We start from the raw sequence: 19865 nt of genomic DNA, 5'->3' as shown, positions 1-19865 counted from the left end.
TTAAGAAGATAGGGAGAAGATATTTGCAAGCCTACAAAAGTGACAATTGGTGTGTGGAAGCTTTAAAGATCTACAAATCAAGAAAACAAACAGGTAAAAAATAAAAAGGGGTTAAGAATACAGAGGGTGCCAAAAAAATGTACATACATTTTAAGAAAGGAAAACTATTAAAATTGTAATATTCAATATATACCCATAACGAAAGATACATGCAAGTCACGTTTGACTTCTGCAATTCCAAGAGATGCTCAAAGTGGTTCCCATCAGCGTCCAGACACTTCTGATTACGGCGAACTACTGCTTGAGCCACGTTGACCAAGGTGTCCACTTGTGTACATTTTTTGGGCACCCCCGGTATATACAAGCATTTCACAAAATTTATAAAAGCAAATCACCAAAAATGTAGATTTTTATGGTCAAGGTCACTAGTCATCAGAGAAGGTAAATTAGAATAGTGAGATACTATTTCACACCTCTCACAGGTGCTAAAATCTAGAAGTCTGTAGATTAGGTAGTTTTCACAGACAGCAAAAATGGAAATTGTGCAGCACTGGTGGTTTATTCCGGTTACTGGAGAGAACACCTGGGTCTTGGCTGCTCATTCCAGGTTCTCCAGGAGACAGCAGCAGCAGAGAGCAGCCCAGCACGCAGCCAAGGCCGCCTGACACCCAGTGTCGTCCTTCTTCCTTTCCTGTTCCACCACGTACACTGAGAGCGGGGGAGGGGCAGGGAGAGAGAGACCCAGTCAGCGGGGAGTAGGAGCGGCAGCAGCCCGTGCTGGTGCCCTTCGCACACACTCGGAGGCGGGAGCCGCGCCTTCCTGGTTCCACGCTCCATGCCCGCGCCAGTGTCTGGCACAGCGGTTCCTGAGGTGTGAATGAAGGTGACATCTGCTGCGTCAGACCACTGTGTCCTGTCACCCCCCCTTCCCCAAGCCGACTGGGACACCCAGCCCAGCACCTTACTTGCTGCTCGTCCACAGTGACCCCCAGGTTGCAGCGAGTGCCGCCCTGCAGCCTGATGGGGCAGACACTGTCTGAAAGCTTTAGACATTATCTCATTTAATCCTCACAACAGCTTCGTGTTCCTACAACTCGCAGACACTGCGCAGGAGTGTGAACTGGTAGAACCCCTTTGAAAGAGAACTGGGGTGGGGGTACACACCACTTTGACCCAGAAAATGTGTAACTAGGATTTTTCAACAGAAATAATTCTGGTGTTCAAAGATATGTGTACACGGATTGCTGCTGTATCAAAATAACCCCAAACTAGTAGCATTAACTACAATGTCTGTCAACTGGAGACCAATTAGCTGAATGCAACATCACAGAATACAACAGTCATTAAAAAGGGCTAGGTGGCTCTTCCATGTTGCCAAGAAATTAAGCGAGGGATAAAAGCAAGGTATATAGCAGTGCTGTTTGTATAATGGAAAGGATACACACACAAACATAAACACACACAGTTTCTGAAAGAATACAAGAAACTTAGAGGTCAGAGTGTGGAGAGCGGTAGAGGCTTTTACTTTGCATTTGCTTTCCATTTTTCTCAAGTCCAGGACTGTCCTATTCCAAGGCCATGCTCAAAGCTGCTCCTCTGCTGTCACTGCTGGGGTCCTGCTGGCAGGACGGGGGCGCCTGTCCGGTTCTAGCCCACCTTGGACCTCTTCTAGCCTCTGCCACAGTATTAGCTTCAGGGGTTGTGGGGGCAGCTGGCATTGCCCGACCTGCGCTCCCTGGTGGCACTGGCCTCAGTCCTGGACTGCTTCCCCGTGTCACTGTTACCTAGACAACGGCCTCGGCCCAACTCCACCTAACCTGTACTCCCAGTAATTCTTGCTCCTCTCATAGCCTGACCTGGCCCCTGTGGCCCTGGTTCCACCTATCAAATGTGCCCTCAATGCAATTCTAACTCCATCAGGCCTTGTTGACTCTTTCAGCCCAGGGCAAACGCTGGGCTTCCTGCTGGGTGCAGCATCTATATCAAACCATGCTTCTCTCTCCAGCTCGGAGCCCAGAGCACCCCTGCACTGGTGCAGTTCCTAAGGCTGAGCCCCATGAGGCAGAAACAGACACCCCACCCCACCCATGCCAGGTCCCAAACAGCCCACTGCCAAGGTTCCTTCAGCATTTACTTCCTCTCCAGCAACACCAGCTGATGGCATTTCAAAATTGACCAAACCAGCCCAGCCTCTTCTCCTCTTCCCTTTTGGGTTCAGGTTTGGGCAGGCAGCCGGTTCTGGAGAAAGAGGGCGCCAAGGGAGAAAGTACAGTCAGTCTCTGCGTCTGCACACCTCAGGATGCCATGGTTTTCCAGGGGTCATCTTCAGCTCCCTCCCCAGCCCCGGCTCTCCTCTCTCTGCTCACCCCTGAGGGCGTGAGGGCCAACCTCATGTGCTTCCCCTTACTTCCCCAGCAGGGACCTTCCGTTCACCATGCCCCACACTGCTGCTATCCACCCTGCCAGCCTGTCACCTCAGCAGTACCCACACCAGGAACACCAGTGCCTACTCATCGGACCCTGAAGGTCGTGCCCACCCCACCACTGGCAGCATTCGCTGGGCTCATCGTCTCCTTCATCCTGGAAACACCCCTGCCACATTTCTGCTCTGCCTCGGGGGCCCTCCGACACCACCCTGGATTGCGGGGACATGGGACTCCTCAGCCCAGACGCCTGCCTGCTGCTCCTAAACGCAGCCTACATTCTTTTCTTCTTCTTCATCATCATCAGACTGGAGTCTGTAAGGTGTTGCACATCCATAGGCAGAGAACTCATTGTGGTCCCATTTATAGAGGAGGCAACTGCATGAGAGAGGGCGACATGGTCTGTGCAGAATCATCTAGAAGGGAGCATCATGTGTTGATTTCCTGACACCCTAAGCAGCACACTCCCACTGTTCTAAACTTAACTGCCCATCGTGTCACTCCTTTGCTCAAGGACATCCAGGCTCCTCCTCCTACAGCACTTTTTCCCTGGCCACCTAGACTGTTCAGTCAGACTGCATGGATGCCATCATCTGTCTGGCCGTGTTCAGCAGCCCCGCTGCCCAGCCCTACCCGTAGGGGCCTCAGGCCCCTCAGGACAAATCCCCTTGCTTTTGGCAGACCTGGATGGACCTACCTGCCCTCGCAGAGAAGGCTGCTTCTCAGCACAGCACAGCTCAGCCCGGACCCCGCCGGCCTCAGACAGCCCACCTCCTGTCAGGAGACCTGTGAGTGCTCTTTGGGAAGTGGGGCCCATGCCTCCTTTTCAAGAGTCAGAGAACCCAATTCTAGGCACATGCACAGTGGGAAGGCTAGTACTTGGCTGACTAATAATCCAAAGAAAGCATTAATTTTATGTGCTGAAATTCCTCTGGGCTGCAAGCACTGAGACCTGCAGTTGGTGGTTGCAGAACTGGCCCCTGTGGAAAGCTGGGTGAGGGCAGCGTGGCTGTGAGGAGGCAGGAGCCCACTGAGGGCTGTATTCACAGGGCAGAGACGGTGCTGACGTGAACCCCCAGCAGTCCTGGCAGCCGGAGCAGGCAAGGTACGCATCAGCCCCTGCACCTGTGCACGGGCAGGAGGTCAAGGTCATTTGCGACAGTGCACTCTATGCCCACCCCTGCAACCACAAGACGAGCCACAGGGGGCACTAAACTGTTCTCAGGAAGCTCTGTCCCATCTCCCCAGCCTCCACCTCCCCAAAGCTGGCCCCAGCTGACCCAGCATCTCTTCCCAGGAGCCCCAGGCTCAGCAGGAAGTGGGTGGGTGGGTGTAGGTGGAGTAGGCAGCAGGTTCTCATGGGATTCTGGAGAGAAGCAGGGAAGGAACCCTCCCTACCTGATGTCGTCCGTCACTCCCATCCAGGTCCCAATTCCCAGACACTCTGTTCCAATTTAGTGGGACAAACCACAATTGGGATTTCAGAACAGAGATTTTAATAAGACACACTAATTGGATTTAAATATAGGCTCATCTACTCATTGGCCACGTAACCTTGGGCAGGTGACAACCTCTCTTTGCCTCAGTTTCCCCTACTGTAAAATAGGGGTAAAATGAGTAATCTATACCCCACAGGTTGCTGGGAAAATGAAGAGATCAGGCATGTAAAATACTGAGCAGAGCCTCGCATATTGTAAAGCGTTCAATAAATGTTCATTGATGTTATCACTGTTATTCAACGGCGATGCCCTGTCAGGCAGACCCCTCCCCTGACTGAGTAAAGAGCGGGTCTCTGGTAGACAGATTTAGACAGGCGGAAAGAAGGGGGTGCTCACTGGACTCTGGGGAGAAGCCTGAGAGATAAACAAGAGGCTGGAGGCAGAGTCATTGGCTGCTCTGGAGCCGAGGGCCTGCAAGACCAGGCAGGCCTTCCCTGTGTGGAGGAGGTAACAGAGGGCCAGCCCGCGGGGGCAGGTGGACAGAGCCCGGCCCCATCTCCAGCAGACGTACGACGGGAGGACGTAAGAATGCTGGAAGGGCGACTGCCAGGATCTCAAAGCTCTGCCCTCCCCCCAACAGACACAGTCCCTGCCACTTTCCTTTGGCTTCAACCGACCACGTGGCATCAGAACCCAGGTTCAGAGTTGGGGGACATGGTCACATCTTTGAGAAGTATGACTCTAGGAAGCTCGGGCGGGGCCCAGGACAGAGCAGCTTCCTGGGGCAGGGGACAGGGAGCCTGGGACAGAAGAGGGACCTGGCTAACATGAGAACAAACAAGACAGCAGCACAGGGGCTGTGACCCAAGGGCCACAGACGGACCTGTATCCTGACCAGCAGGCCTACGCCTAGTGACAACCCACCCCATCCACTGAAGGCCCGGGCACCCCGGGCTCTGTGGCCACCCACCCCAGCAGGAAACCACACAGTGGGTGTCACAGGCACCTGCCCAGACCAGCTGCCAGTCCTTAGCATTCCCAGATGGACAGTGACACCTGTGAGCAGCCCACCTCCAGCATCGGGCTATGCGCCCCTCCAACAACCTCTTCCTTCTCTCCCTGCAAGAGGAACTGCTCCCCAGCCCCAGGGCAGAAGTCACCCCTTTCTTCCATGTCAGCTCCAGGAATAGCTGCCTCATTCATCAGTGAGCGCCTCCCAGGGTTTAGACCAGAGACCTCGCTGGAGGTTGGGTTACTGTGTGAAAGGCTCTTCCAAGCCTCACACAGATCTTTCTGATCCTCTGAGAAGCATCTGACCTGTTGTCTGGCAAATTCTTCCCTTCATCCTCCAACATCTAAAACAAACTCCAAAAAGGCCCTAACTAGACCAGGAGTCCCTCAAGCGCAGGGCACAGGTCTTCTCCATGAGCTGCCTGCCCCCAGGGCCCAGACATGGAGGGCAGCCCAGGGTGGACAGGAACTCGGGGCACGCAGTGCCAGGGTCCCTGCCTCACTCACGAGGGCTGCGTGGCCCACGGTCTAGGTCCTCACCATGCATGAGCACGGGGCACGCAGTGCCGGGGTCCCTGCCTCACTCACGAGGGCTGCGTGGCCCACGGTCTAGGTCCTCACCATGCATGAGCACGGGGCACGCAGTGCCGGGGTCCCTGCCTCACTCACAAGGGCTGCATGGCCCACGGTCTACGTCCTCACCATGCATGGGCTCCAAGCCTACCTGGGCACTGGTGATTATTCTTGGCGTCGTTGGCTAGGCAGAAGAGGTTTGAGTTGGCTCATTTGTGGGTTCAGAGAATTTCTAATAAGAAACCATATGCCCATTAAGTCATGAATTTTCCAACCAGCCATCTCTACTTCCTAATTGGTCTGCAAATACAGAAGGACATCGGCCTAAGGAAGTCTTGTCTAGAGGTAGGCAGACTCATGACAGGACAGCTCAACTCACCAAAAGCCCCTTATCCCCCAGCTGTGTACACCTCACCAATTACCAGGGGCCCCAGGACTGCTTCTAAGCTGGTGCAGGGAAAACCAAACCTTGTGGCAACTCCAAATGCCAAGGTATTTCAGAAAAATATTTTACTTGCCCTAGGAAAAAATTTACATATAGTTCTTTACATATAAAAAAATTTACATATAATTTTTACGTAAAAATTTACATATAAATCACGCGAAATACTGTGTAAGAACTGAATTAAATGAAAACAGGTTACAAGAACCAGCAGACTCAGAGGATAACACCGGGCCCGTACAAAGCTGCCCTGCGTGCAAGACAAGTAGCCTCAACAGCCTCAGTTGTCAGTGGGCTCAGGGTTTCGGGCCCCAAAATGGAGCCAGGTCTGGGGACAAGGCCAAAAGATCAGCCCTGCTGGGTCAGGAGGGGCAGACTCAGCAAGAGCCTGCACCTCTAGAGTAAGCCAGCTGTCACAAGGTGCACCGCCTAATGCCATGCCCACCACCGAGTGACAACAGTGCCCCCACAGTAAGTGTAGTCAATGGCAGGTAATGTGTAAAACTGGAATTGGAACATGTTGTGGAAGCCTATCAAATATCAAAATGAAGTATGAGGTTACGAGTGACCAGCTGTGGTTAGCCTGGAGTCTAAAATTAGATGGTGAGTGAAGCTGACTTTTGGTCTGTAAGTCTAGCCCTCGGTGGAGAAGGACGATTCATCAGAAACTGACCTTCAAAGACACCTCGCTCCTGCGCTGTAAGACTCTTACCCACAAGGACTGTAAGCAGAGACTTGAACAGGTATTTGTATACCCATGTTCACAGCAGCACATTCACAATAGCCGAGGTGGACACCCAGAGTCCATCGATGGATGAATGGGTCAACAAAACATGGTCTATATACACGAAGAAATACTATTCAACCTTAAGTAGGAAGTAAGTGCTGACGCGTGCTACAACCCGGGTGAGCCTTGAAGACACTATGCTAAGTGAGATAAGCCAGGCACATAAGGACAAATACTGTATGATTCTGTTAGATAGGGCAAGGCGCTGGGTTCTTATTAAATGTTAAAATGTAGCTCAGTATTTCGCCGATGCAACTGTAGGCAGGATGAGGGTGACAGGAACTCAACTGCACAAGTGTAGCCAATGGCAAAGAAGAAATCAACGTATAATTAACCAAGTAGCATACATGAGCAATGGCGAAACCTCCCTTCTGGGAGACAGAGCTTTGGATATGAAACCCCTATCTCCTTCACTTGCTGCAAATAAAACTACCTAACAACAAGCATGTCTCATTCTTGAATAGAACACCCCAAGCAGTGAGTCCCTTGAGTTCAGTAACAGTTTTACTCATATGAGGTACCTAAAGCCGTCAAGTTCATAGACGAAAAGTAGAACAGTGGTTCCCACGGGTTGGGGAGGGCAGTTATTGTTTAGTGGGTATGGAGTTTTAATTTGGGAAGATTGAAAGAGCTCTGGAGACAGGACGGTAGTCATGGCTGCATAACAATGTGAATGTATTTAACACCACCGAACTGTATACTTAAAAATGGTTAAAATGATGTTTTATGTTATGACTATTTCACTACACACACAAAAATCCTGCCTTCTTTAATCCTCCACTTATTCCAGGTACCTCAGCACCTTAGGGACGAGAGACACCAGAGCTGAGCCCCACAGCAGGCAAAACTCTGTATGCAGGTGGCTCACGGACGTTCTGTGCCACAACCGTTTCGGATCACTTTGGTTTGGTGGCATGGCTCTGTCCTGCTGGTCCCCTGGGGCCAGCCTGGGACCCACCCAGCTATAGGCATGTCGTGGTCATCCAAAAAGTGTGCTCTGCTTGCCCGTGTGCCCACCTGACCTCCTGCCCGAAGACTCTTCCAGACTATTCCAACTGTGTCTCACAAGCAGAGGGTGTGCCGAGGGAGAAAGACGCTCCTGTTGTCGAACTTTGCTCAGCCTCCCTCCCACCTCACGTGCTTACTTCTTGTTTTCCTGACACGGAAAACCCTGCAGGGGAGTCCAGGCAGGGATACAAGACACTGTCCCTGACTCAGGCAGCTCACAGACCCACTTGCAAAGAAGAGCCAAGGACCTATCTGAGGACGCGCACGGTGACATGCCACACCAGGTGGGGCCAATAATAAACGCAACTGGACTGAAAATCAGGACAAATCCTTACAATGAACTAAGGAGAGAGAATGTCAACCTTATTACTGCCATGTCCTCCTTTGTCTTCCTTTATGCTAATACAGGAAAATTTAAAGAAATGAAGGCTAGTGAGTGACTCACCCAGAATGGGTATCACTTGAGACTGGCCCTGGCTGCCACAGCAGCTCAGAAAGTCCTGGTTTCCCCTGACTGATAAAGTCGTCATGGCTGACTCCCCTGGTCCCAAGGAGGAGATGGTCGTGACGGTGACTAATGCACGATTTGTTATTACATACCCTGCTGAGCATCAGGAAAGATGCTTAGAACACAGATGGAATCACAGAAACAAAGCAAGGCGAAAAAAGGCCAGAGCAAAACAGAAATAGACTCAGAAACCACAAACTCCCCATGTTGGTGGCCCCTGAATATAAGACAGAGACTGCCATGATTTTGGAAGCTAGATAGAAATCAGGGAAACCATTATTTTCCTGGTTTTCAGGCATTGGGTTACAGGGCGAAAAAAAAATGGAGACGTTACTTTGAGGGAGCTGGCTCTTTGGAACTTGCCCAAATGGGCAGAGATCACCAAGGAGGTAGCTGTTGGGTTCCACCCATTAGTGCCCAGGCACAGACGGGCACAAGCTGCTCTGTTATCGGCAATGTTAGTCTGACTCACACTGAGTGCCAGCTTCAGGAGTCTCGTTCAAACAGTACTCACTGTGTTTTTTAACAAGGCAAATACTGCCATATCGTTTTTACTGAACACAAAGTGTGTTGTTATCTTAGGTATACACACCACAACTGGCTTCAACACGCACCAGATTCCTGCGTTACTGATTAACAGTTCTAGCAGATATATTTATGCAAAACACTCCAGGTTGTTTTCTTCCTCCACCGTCAGGCTTAATTTTGCGACAGTAAAAATAGTTGTGTTTTCACCTGAATGCACCTCAGTTTGAAGGCCTGGTACATGGTGAGTTCTGAGGCCAGGGACAGGACAGGGTGACCTCTCTCAATGAACATGGTGAGGAAGTGATTCAAGGCAGATCTCACTCGAAAGGACTGTCTCCCACCCCTGCGCTCTCCTCCCCACAGCACACTGCCCACCATTTCTGAGCAACAAACGTCATCCTTGTAGGTTTGGAAAGAACTGGGGCAAGGTGGAGGCTGGGGGGAGCTTGGCTCTGCCAAGTTATCCACAATTCCTGCTGTTGGTAACACTGCGACAAGCCGATATCCACCCAAAAGTCAACGACAAGCCGTCTTGAAAGCTACCCCCTCACCCATGGAGATATGCCATTTCGCAAATGTGAGTCCAGAGACTTCCCCAGTAGAGAAAGGGAGATGGGGTGGCCGTCCTGCAGGACCGTGACTAGAAGTCTGCTAGTCTGGGAGACAGGGCCGGAGTTTAGGGAAACAACTGCCTTCCACAGTCAACTCTACCAGTTCTAGCCAGCTTGTCACTGAAGCCGGATAAAGAAAAGTCTCCACATCATGACTGACTACCTTTCCACCGAGACAGGAATTGCCAGGCTAATGCTTGTGATGAAAACCCTAAGTGGGGTTAGCTGTGCAGGTGGAGTGGGAATGCAAGGAGCCTCGAGTGTGTCAGGAATGACAGAAGGCAGTTGATGGCTCCCCATCCACTGAGCAGAGATCAGCTGCCCAAGGTGGAGCGTTTATTTATAGCACCACTGGTCCGGAGAACAAACTGGAAGCCAGCACACTCAAGCTAGAACACTCTTGCTGCCCTGCTGTCATCAGCAGGAGTGACCATCCCCAGATGGCAGCATAAGCAGACCCCAATCACTTGGGCCTAGTAGCTCGCCAAGGACACTGCAAAGATGAGGAGAGGTGGCTCTAATGTTGGGTCCCCTGGTGTCCACTCTCAATGCCACCCTGAGGGTGAGACAGCCTCTCCCAGCTTCAGTTTCCTCACCTGTCAAACGGGGATAACAGCACCTACTGCCTCATTGGGTTCTTCAGGATTTAATGAGTCAATCCCCACAGGCCAGTGGCTAGTACACAGCAGGTACTCACAGGTGTTAGTTGCGGTTATTACCCCCAAGACAGAGACCTACAGGACAGAAGGCCAGGCTCCCTAACAGCTGAGACACCTGGAAACATGGGCGCTATGTAAAGCTGGTAGCAGAGTCTAAAGATAGTTTTTCATTCTGCACAATCGACTGAGCTCTTTTTGAAGATCAAACAAGAGACATAGAAATGGGGTAAAAGAAGTGTCTATCTCCCCTAAGCACTAACTTCATGTGGATGCCAGACTGCCGGGTGACAGATAACCCAGGAAGGCAGAGCACTGCCTCCTAATGACGTTCACAACCACACAGCCGTCCTAATTACCTGCACCCCCATCAGCAGGTTGGCGCTGGTGAACCCGCCGCCCTCACCACCCTTCTCCCATGCCTGAACAGGGGAATGGTCCTGTTCAGGAATTCCTTTTGACCTTCAAGATGAACCCTGGTGAATCCTAGCTCCTGATTCTACCTGAAGACTCCAATGTCACTTACCGCTCTTCCGTGCCCCTAGTCAGAGCACTCAGCAGGCCTGGCATACAGGAGACAGGGAATGAATGAACGAACCAATGAGTGAATGAAAGAGTGAGTGAATGAATGAACAATCTGTCTTGCACCTTTTACCTCGGCTGGAAAAGCTGTTTTCAGCCTCTTTGGTAAGCAGGTTGCAGATATGGGCTTAGCTGGCTATTCTCTGAAGTAACAGCAAAACATTACTAAGAAAACATATGAAGCCCCTGTGAGCCTTAATTAAGGGAGTTCTCAAGGAGGGCGGCACTCTTACTTGTCAGCTGAAACGCTTCAAGAGATCTGGGCTCATTGTGAGTCTTCCTGAAATGGCTGCGGGCAGTCCCTGGTATCAGGGCCACCACTTTATCTCAGAAGGGCTCTACCTGACTAGAAGAAGGTCTTAGGAGGCGGCAAGTGAACAAAGGGAGCTCAGAGTCCCGAGCCAAGCTGGGCCAGGAAGAGGGGCCCTTCTCCAGAGGGGCCTCCTGGGAGCCTTTCCTTCAGATCTGCCGGCCCAGAGCACCGTGCCCACAGCCCTCAGGAGCTCATGCTTACCCTCGGCTGCCCAAGGGGCGGCGGGAGGGAGGACGGGAGAAGCATACTGATTCTTCCTAAACTACCCATGATACACATGCCCCCAAAAGCAAAAATCTATTTTTCTCTATCGAGGACAACTCAAATATAATCTTGCCTACTCTCTTTAAAATCCCCCAGGCTGACAAAGTCTCCCAGACTACCCAATGGACTCATTTCAAGGGTCAATGGAAAAGCTCAGAGGGAACCAAGACTACTAAAAACAAACAAAAAAAGTCTCATGGAGATTTTTTCCCCTAAGGAAAATACATTAGGATCTTTCCTAGGCTATCCCCAATTTAAGGTCGTTAAGCAGGTGTGTCCCTGGGGAAAGGATCTGATGCCTGGGACCCCAAGGAGAAAGCTCTCCACATCACCACACACGCCCCATGTACAACCCCTGGAAGAATGTGCTTGTGTGCACGTGCGTGTGCGTTGTGTGCGTGTTGTGTGTGTGTGGGGGGGAGTAGGGTAAGGGCATCCCCAGGAGTGTGCCACCTTTCCCAATCAGGAACCCAGCCTGGACATGGGAGACATCTTTTTTTTTTTTTTTTTTTTAAGGAGGGTGCAGCTCACAGTGGCCCATGAGGGGATCAAACCAGGAACCTTGGTGTTATTACCACCACGCTCTAACCAACTGATATAACTGGCCACCCCCTGCAAGACACCGTTGATCAAATGAGGAAAAAGCCCCTGAGCCCAGCAGTGGGAAAAGGAAAGGAGCAGTACTGCCTCTCAAAATCAAAAGCGTTGCAGCCCTGACAGCACACAGCAGCAAGCTTCCCGGCTGCGAGCTGATAAGGCTTTCCATTAGTGGATAGGAAAGTCAATACTCCCTGGAGGAGGGAGCCACTCCCTTAAGGAGCCAAGGCCAGTGTGGAACAGTAGAAGACCAGGGCAGGCCACAAATACTGCCACGACCCATTCACTGGTCTGTCCCCACGGCTGGGGGTGGCTCAGCCCCCGCCAGCCTGTCAGCTCCGCTCAGCGGGCAGGAGCCGGTCCTCTTCCTTCCTGTGTCCTCCACGGCCCCTCCTGCACTCACAGGTTTGCTGGGTTCTGAGGCTTTGCCTGACACACCTGGCATAGTCCATTTAAGTAAAATGCAATTCTTTTAACCTCTCTGGGGCTTGGTTTCGTCATCTGAAAAATGGAAACAATAACAGCATCGACCTCTTGGGATCGGTATGAAGATTATAGGATTAACTCCGTTAAAAGCAGCTAGCTCAGTGCCAGGCACAAATGATAAATAAATTATAGCTATTACAGCTGCTGTTATTCTATAAACTAGAGAAAGGGTTAAAAGGAAAAAGCAATCTATAGTGAAGAGCTTTACACCTCACTGAGATTTTTAAAAACACGAATAATGTATTTGGGGGAGGGGGCGGGGGGAGGGGCGGGAGAACCCAGCATGAAGTCAGCAGTGGAGGCGGACATCTCAGCGCAGACCTCAATGAAAACGGATCACCGCTCCTAAAAAGGACGTGCACATTCTGCGGGGCCCACGTGCAGACTTGATGAATTTAAAATGAAGAAGAAAACAAAACACACCCAACAACACTTTTATGTACCATATTAGCTGTAAATATATCCCCTGGACCGAGATTAACATACTAGTGGAATTTCAAACAGGGCCACATCATAAAAAACTAAACAGAGACCAAAAGATTTATACCAAAATGTTGACTACTATCCCTGGAAAGCAAAATTATAGGAATTGTTTACTTTCTTTAAGGAAGAGATATTTCTGTAATTTAAAAAGTTCTTTTAAAAACGAGGTGTTTTCTCTGTGAGAACCCGGGTAGCCAGGAGCTGCAGCCTGGGGAAGGGCCGAGCCGCACCAGTTGGGGTTTGGAGAGGCCACACTTCTGGCCCCCAGTTGTGCTGGAGGTGGTCACCACACCCGCGTTATGTCTGCAGGCTCAGCCCTCGTCCAGCGATACAGACACCAATCCTCACCATCTTCACTGGCAGCATTTGAGATACTGCTCAAATCTCATGTGTCATGCACGGCCTGCTTTTTAGCATCTCAATGCCGGGCAGCCACAGTATAAGCAGAATGCAGCTTTTCCCCCTGTGGCTAACCACACTGACCGCTGGGAAGCAGGTGCCAGGTGCCTGTGGGCCCTGTGCCACACAGCCTGTGCCCGGGCCCCACAGCCACCCGCCCCTCCCCCGCCTCAGCTAAGGCCTCATCTCATTACTGTTGGCAGGGTGTGTCCTAGGGAAAGATCCCTGCCAGGTGACCCCACTCACAGGGAGCGCCCAACACCACGACCTTGGCCCCACTCCTAGAGACTGACCTCCTGTAGCCCTCCCGCACCTTCCAATTTCCCTACATGACTTTACCCAAAGCAGTCTTCTTCTTCTTGCTCACCAAACCAACCTCCTCATTGTTTACATCAGCCTATCTTGAAAATGCTTATGCGAAAGGTGACGGGCATGTATATGTTGTTTCAAGACCGGGTAACAGAAGTGTTAGAGCAGAAAACCCAGGCTGCACCTGTGGCAGGGGGCTGAGGAGAGCAATAAGGCAAACTGGTCTGGGAGCAGAGCAAGACGTGGGACACTTTCTGTTCCCCCAGGCCAGCCATCTGGCCAAGCCAGCCTGAGCCCAGTCAGCAGGTACTGGGCACAGCCCACGGGCCAGCTGAGTAAACAGGATTTACAAAGAGCATTTGCCTTTTCATACTCCATTACTCAGGAGGGCTGGGCAGGTCAGGCCTTTTGAAAAGGCAAAGAGAGTGTTTTACATAAAGTATGGACCAACAGTGTGTGTGATTGCTAATTTTCAAGTATTTTAAGGGTATCCCCTAATAGAATGTAAAAGGGCATAAAAGTTAATGCGATTTGAAATCAGACCAGGGTTCAATTCATGGCTCCAGTGAGTTACTATTTGACTTTAGGCAAGTTATGTTTATCTGTTTGAATCTCAATCTCCTCATCTCTAAAATGGGAAACCACCAGGTTCTGTGTTGGTTAAATAAGATAATGTACACAGAGCTCCTGAATCAGACCTAATCAGAAATGGTAACATTTATTTAGTGCCTGGCACTAAATTACAGAGGCATTTAATTGGCATTTAACAATGGTTGAACAACTGAGTAGTGGTTTCCAGAGAAAAAGGAAAATGAAGTTTTATACAATATTTTTACCCATCATGGGAGGCCACATGACACATGGAAACACGTCAGGCTCTGCGTCAGACACCGGAGGGACCATGTGCAAGACATATAGCTTCTCTAAGCCTCTGGTTCCACATCTGTAAAATCTGGGACAATACCACTTACCCTGAAGGATTATTGCAAGAACAGAAGCCACGCTCACAGAGCCCTCTGCCCAGCGTCAGGCACCTCACTAGGAGCTCAGTAAGTGACAGTCGCTGTGGAGTGTGGGCTTTGGGGCTGAATTGGTGGGTCCTGAGTCTCACCTCTGCCACTTGCCAGCTGTGTGACCAAGAACAAGTCAGCCTTTCTATGCTTCAGTTTCTTCATCTCTAGGACAGGGATAAGAAAAGACCTACCTCCAAGGACTAAATGAGTTAATATATAAAAGTGCCTGACACATAGTAACCATTTGATAAGTATTATCTCTATTATTTATTAACTACTTATTAATAGTTAATATTAAATGATAAAAAACGTGGACCACAGGCCTCAAACTCTTCTTGTTCTACTAGTTTTAATCTCGAATTGGTATCAAACGCCCAGGTTCTGTAGTCCCAGACTGCAAGGAGGCTCAGAAACAAAGCCTGTCCAGTCAGAGTTAAGAGGAAGTTCTTTATAGTTCCAAGCTCCTGGAGCCTTCTTCCCAGGCAGGACACCAGAAAATGTCATGTATTTTTCAGCTGCTGATGAAGCTGATTAGGAAGGCCTTTTCCTCCACTGGACTCAAAAGCAATGGCCAGCTTAAATGTTTCATTATGAAGACTCTATACAGTAGCAGTGGTTCTCCAAGGAAGATGATTTGGAGCCCTAGGGGACATCTGGTAATATCTGGAGACGTTTTTGAGCATCAGAACTGAGCAGAAACTACTGGCAATCGGTGGGTACAGGACAGAGATGCTGCTAAACATCCTACAATGCACAGCACAGCCCTTTTCCCCAACGAAAAAGAATTATTCAGCCCAAATGGCAATAGTGCCGAGGCCGAGAAACCCTGCCCTATAGGAAAGTTCTTAGAACAAACTAAGTGGGGGGGGAGCAGAGTACACAATGGTACCTACACGACAATGGCAGCCAGGTACAGATGACATGTGCATGGAAGCAAGAATTGCCTAGGAAATAAGAACATAAAGACGATTTGAGATGATGGGGTATCTGGACTATGAGTGGAATTTTTAAAAATATCTATGTTATTACTATGTTTAGGGATCAGAGAAAGAGTGAGGGCTAGCACTCACTGGAAGCAAGAATGACCCAAAGCTCTGTCTCTTGGTTCTGATAACTCGCATATCTGTGACCACCAGTATTGTAACTGTGCTCCAACCCCTGCTACACAACAAATATTCTGCTCAGACCCCAGACAAAAAGTGTGTAACGTGAGGGAAGGAATAGTGCAAACAGTCTTTTCTGCAAATTCAAGGGCAGAGTTTTAACAACTTGAAAAAGCTTATTCCAGAATCTTGCCCTGTCCTCTCTCCTGCATATCTCGAAACTGTTCATCTTTAATCACTCAACAAGTAGTTACCAGGAATCAAGTGGTCAAATTAGACAAAGTATCTTCTATCAAGGAGCTTTCAGATAGTAAGGAAGACCTTAATTCTATAACGAGAGCCGACACTGTAAAATTATAAACCGAGATAGTAAGTACGCTGAAGGACGGGAAAGCTGACCCGGACTAGGGGTGGAGAGTACCACTCAATGTCACTGAAGTGACACATGAGTGAGATGGGAAGGATTAATAGGGGTTACTTGTACTGTGCCACGAGAGGTGTGAAACATTTCCAAGCCACACAGAAGAAATACCATTTGCAAAAGGTATGTGGGAAGAGAGGTCTGGAGAGGCCGAGGAACTATACGGAATCTGGTGGCAGGGCAGACCAGGAAGGGCCTCAAGGCCTTTTGGAATGTTGGTCTTTATTCTAACAGAAAACTATTCAGAAGGGTTAAAAGAAATGCCAAAACCTTTAACTCGTAGAGTTCCTACTCTGGCATGCCCAAGGTTTGAGGGGAGAAACTGCTCCCACCAAAACCTCTGTGTCCTCAGGAAAATCAAAACCTCTGGCCTGTCAGAGAGAAACCCAGGCCAGCGGCAAACCTCCAAACGAAATGGAAGCTGACAGAACACCGCAAAAAGGAAGGAGGAGCAGTTTCCCCTCCAAAGCAAGGATCAACAAGTTTGAAGCCCAATGGACCATAAAGGTCTCTGCCCTCTCTGGGGTAGGAAAAGGGGGGAGAGAAGGAGCTGACGTCAGAGCCCGTCATGAGCTACAAATCCCAGGAGGACCCCATAAGCAGCCCATGTTCTAACTGAAGGGCCAGGTCCAGGCTGGATCAGACCACAGCTACCTCTCCCATTTGTCCCCAGGTTTTGTGCTTTCATCTGCACAGGCTTTCAGCAGATCTTTCTGGAAGCCCTACTACCAGCTACTGTGCTAGGTGTAGGAACCGTACTGTGTTCATCTCATACTCCTTCCTTGTTCATCTTCTTCCTCTTCCCTCTCTAGAGACCTCCCTCCTTGTGGCCACTAGTTCTGTCTCTCTTTTCTCACAGCAAAGAGTGTACGTGACGGGTCAGAAATCACACATTTCTCAATTCGGACAGGTCTGGCTAAAGTCTTAGAGACGCTAGTACAGGCCCATCGAGGGCCACGCTAGTCATTATAAGGACTCTGGCTTTTACTGAGTGCTGTCAGAAGCAGAAGCTATGAGGGGCCAGAGCAGGAGGAGGGAGACCAGGTATGTGGCTCGGACTGCAGATGAGACGCCTTGGGGCTGTCCCACAGCTGCCTCAGGCCAGTGGGAATTCTCAGGGCAGATCAGAAACGACCCTCAGCCACTGGCTTCCCCAACTTTCCCCTGAGAGCTCCCTGTCTTCACCACCCCCATCCACCCACAAGCAAAAATTCAGAATGTTTGTGTGGCCTGAGGAATGGTACTGACTCCCTCAATGCCCACCAAGGTGCCACAAACTGTGCAAGGCACATTACATTGTTTATTCTTCACCAGAGTCTGTAATCCTAATTTCACAGATAAGGAAACAGAAACCCAGGGAACTGGAGAAACTCTATCTAGATTCCTAAGCCAATGCGGCTTTCGGTGGCACCATGCAGCATCCTTGCTGGGACATTCTGTCATCTGATACCTGGCAAAGATAGAAGGTACTGAGCTGGACTTTGTGCTGGAAAGGCCTTCCAGGGCAATGAAAATGCCTGATCAGAGTTTCTGATGAAAAAAAGGCATAAAAGGCCCAAACAAGTCAAACTGTAATTCCATACCTCAAGCCAATTAACCAGAGATGCCAGACCGTTAAATTCCTTCCTCTTTTATCCTCACGCTGACTGATGAGAGCAGTGGCAGACACCAAGCAGTGTGCAAAAGGGGAAACGGGCCATTCTTTCCCCTCCCTCCCATCCCCCCTTCTCTGACTGTGACTGAAGGAGAGGCCGCTCCTAACTTCTTGCTGATTGGCCAGTGACCCAGCAGAGCACTCCTGGAACGGGCACTCTGCTTTTGCTTTTTCAAATTATAAAGAGCCGTAATAGGGTCACTTTTAGTTCCTGATCTACAAGGCTTACAACCCAGGTGAAGGCCAATGGGCTTCTGAACTCCATGGGGGCATCCCAAGGATTCTGTGGAAGTAGAACTTATTTCACTTAAAAATACTGTGTTGCCAGATATCACAGTCCTAACCCAGAAGAACATGTATAAAACCCCACCATCTGGACTCAGAAGAGTTAGATGGTAAGGGAAGGGTCTCAAAGCGGAAGGGGACCGGACACCCGACATAAATTCACAGCTACCTTTTGAAATGGTGTATTTTCCATTCATCCAACACATATTTACTGAGCATAGACCATGTGTCAGTACTGTTCTAGATGCTGTGGAACCAGAGATGAAGGACAGGAAAACCTGCGGGAGGCTAACACACTCAAAGACCAGGGAGGTTAAGTAACCGGCCAGGTCCTAGTATTAATAAGAAGGTTTAAATCCACTCTACTTTGCCTCTGTTTACTAGGAAACTGGTGCCCTGCTGTAATTACCAGATTTTTGTGTTTGTTTTGAGGGGTGGGAGACGGGAGAGAATGGGCTGAAAAGAAGGTATTTTCCTTTGGTGGGTGTTTGAGCATCTGTGCTGGATCACAGCAGCACGGCGTCACGAGGAAATGCATCTGGAATCAGGATTTACGTGCAGCCCAAACTCACTAAACCTCTCAGGGCTTCAGTTTGAATATTTCTAAAAAGAGGGAGCAGCGGATGTTGGCCTAGCAGAGAATGGTAAATGGTTTCATCTGACCTAACAATTCAAGCTTATTCATGGCGGCTGAAGCCACATCCAGGCGGAGCAGAAAGAGCCACAATTGACGAGCGATGTCTGCCTTGAGCTTGGAAAGGTGATTAGCCTGGGTGATCACGTGAGGACTCTTCCATATTTGATGATTTGAAGCCTCTGAGTGGGAGTCATTTGAATTTGGGTGACAGAATTAAAAACCTCTTCTTTTATGACTTTCTAACCAATTCACAGAAACGTTCCTTAAAAAGACAGAACGCCTATTTTCTGACTTGAGACTGGAGATATTGTGGTGTTTAATTTTTAACTTTAAACAGTTCTGTTACTATGGCATTTTCACAGGAACCTAGAAATAGTTTTGTTCTTTAGAACGCTTCACTGAACAGTGTACACCTATCACCACGGGGACTTGTGGCAGTGCTTTCAAAGATCTCCCAGCCCGAATGCCATCTGGCAGGTGGCTTTGCCACTCGCCCATCAAGGAGTGAAGTCTAGTTCCCCTCCCCCTGAATCCATGCCAGATACACAGACCTGTGGCTGCTTTGACCAGTAAGAAGAGTGCTGGAAGCAATGTTCTGAGACTTCTCTGTCCAAAATCCTGGCAGCTCATAATACTAGTACTGTGATTATATAAGGGGTGGGAAATCTGGGTGAAAGGTAGACAGACTCGTTTGTACTATTTCTGCAATGCTTTTGTAAGTCTGAAATAGTTTCAAAATTACAAGTTGAATAAAAAGTTTTTTGTTTCTTATTTTTTAAAGGAAGGCCTGGCAGCTTCCACTTTTGCACTCTACCCTGGAAGCAGCCCAACTTCCTGAGGCTGTCAGGATGCGAGGATGCCCGCGCTAGCCACACTGCACGGCCACATGAGGGAAGGGGAAAGAGAGATGCCAGACACGTGATTTTTTTTTCTTTATTTGAAAGAACAATTTCTTGTTTTAATGAACCAGAAGTACACGATTTCTCCAAAACTGAAACAGTTGACAGAACGTGGTTGAACATAAACCTTCAAGGGAAGAGGGTCAAAGCCAATAAGAGTGGAGAAGCCCAGGAGTGGAGAATACCTAGGAGAACAGCATCTCAGCCTGAGGGTCTTCTCACCCTTCCCGACACTCACACTGTCATCACGCTCCCCTCCCTCTCTCCCTTCTGAAGCGTCTGCCAAGCCAAATGGCTACAGCCTCTATATTGCAGGTGTAAGCCAATCCAACAGTGTCCTTTTTGACATGCTAGAAATATAAAGCCAAGGAGAAAGTTCATAAATCTCATTTGAGGGTACAAAATATACATACTCAACCCAGCACACTGGTTCT

The 19865-nt window shown here is 49.5% G+C and overlaps 1 protein-coding gene across 1 annotated transcript in view; it reads right to left on the bottom strand.

Moving 5' to 3' along the window:
* Positions 1 to 314: 314 nt before the first annotated feature.
* CYSTM1 (cysteine rich transmembrane module containing 1) overlaps positions 315 to 19865 on the bottom strand; it is a 41147-nt gene continuing 21596 nt past the window's right edge. Inside the window, exon 3 of the mRNA XM_033096210.1 lies at positions 315 to 708. Within this exon, the coding sequence (XP_032952101.1) occupies positions 599 to 708 (110 nt within the window). The 3' untranslated portion in view covers positions 315 to 598. The remainder of the gene's footprint in view (positions 709 to 19865) is intronic.

Source organism: Rhinolophus ferrumequinum, chromosome 24 (assembly GCF_004115265.2).
Source record: "Rhinolophus ferrumequinum isolate MPI-CBG mRhiFer1 chromosome 24, mRhiFer1_v1.p, whole genome shotgun sequence".
Lineage (NCBI taxonomy): Eukaryota > Metazoa > Chordata > Mammalia > Chiroptera > Rhinolophidae > Rhinolophus > Rhinolophus ferrumequinum.
This window is presented reverse-complemented; position numbering and strand designations above follow the sequence as displayed.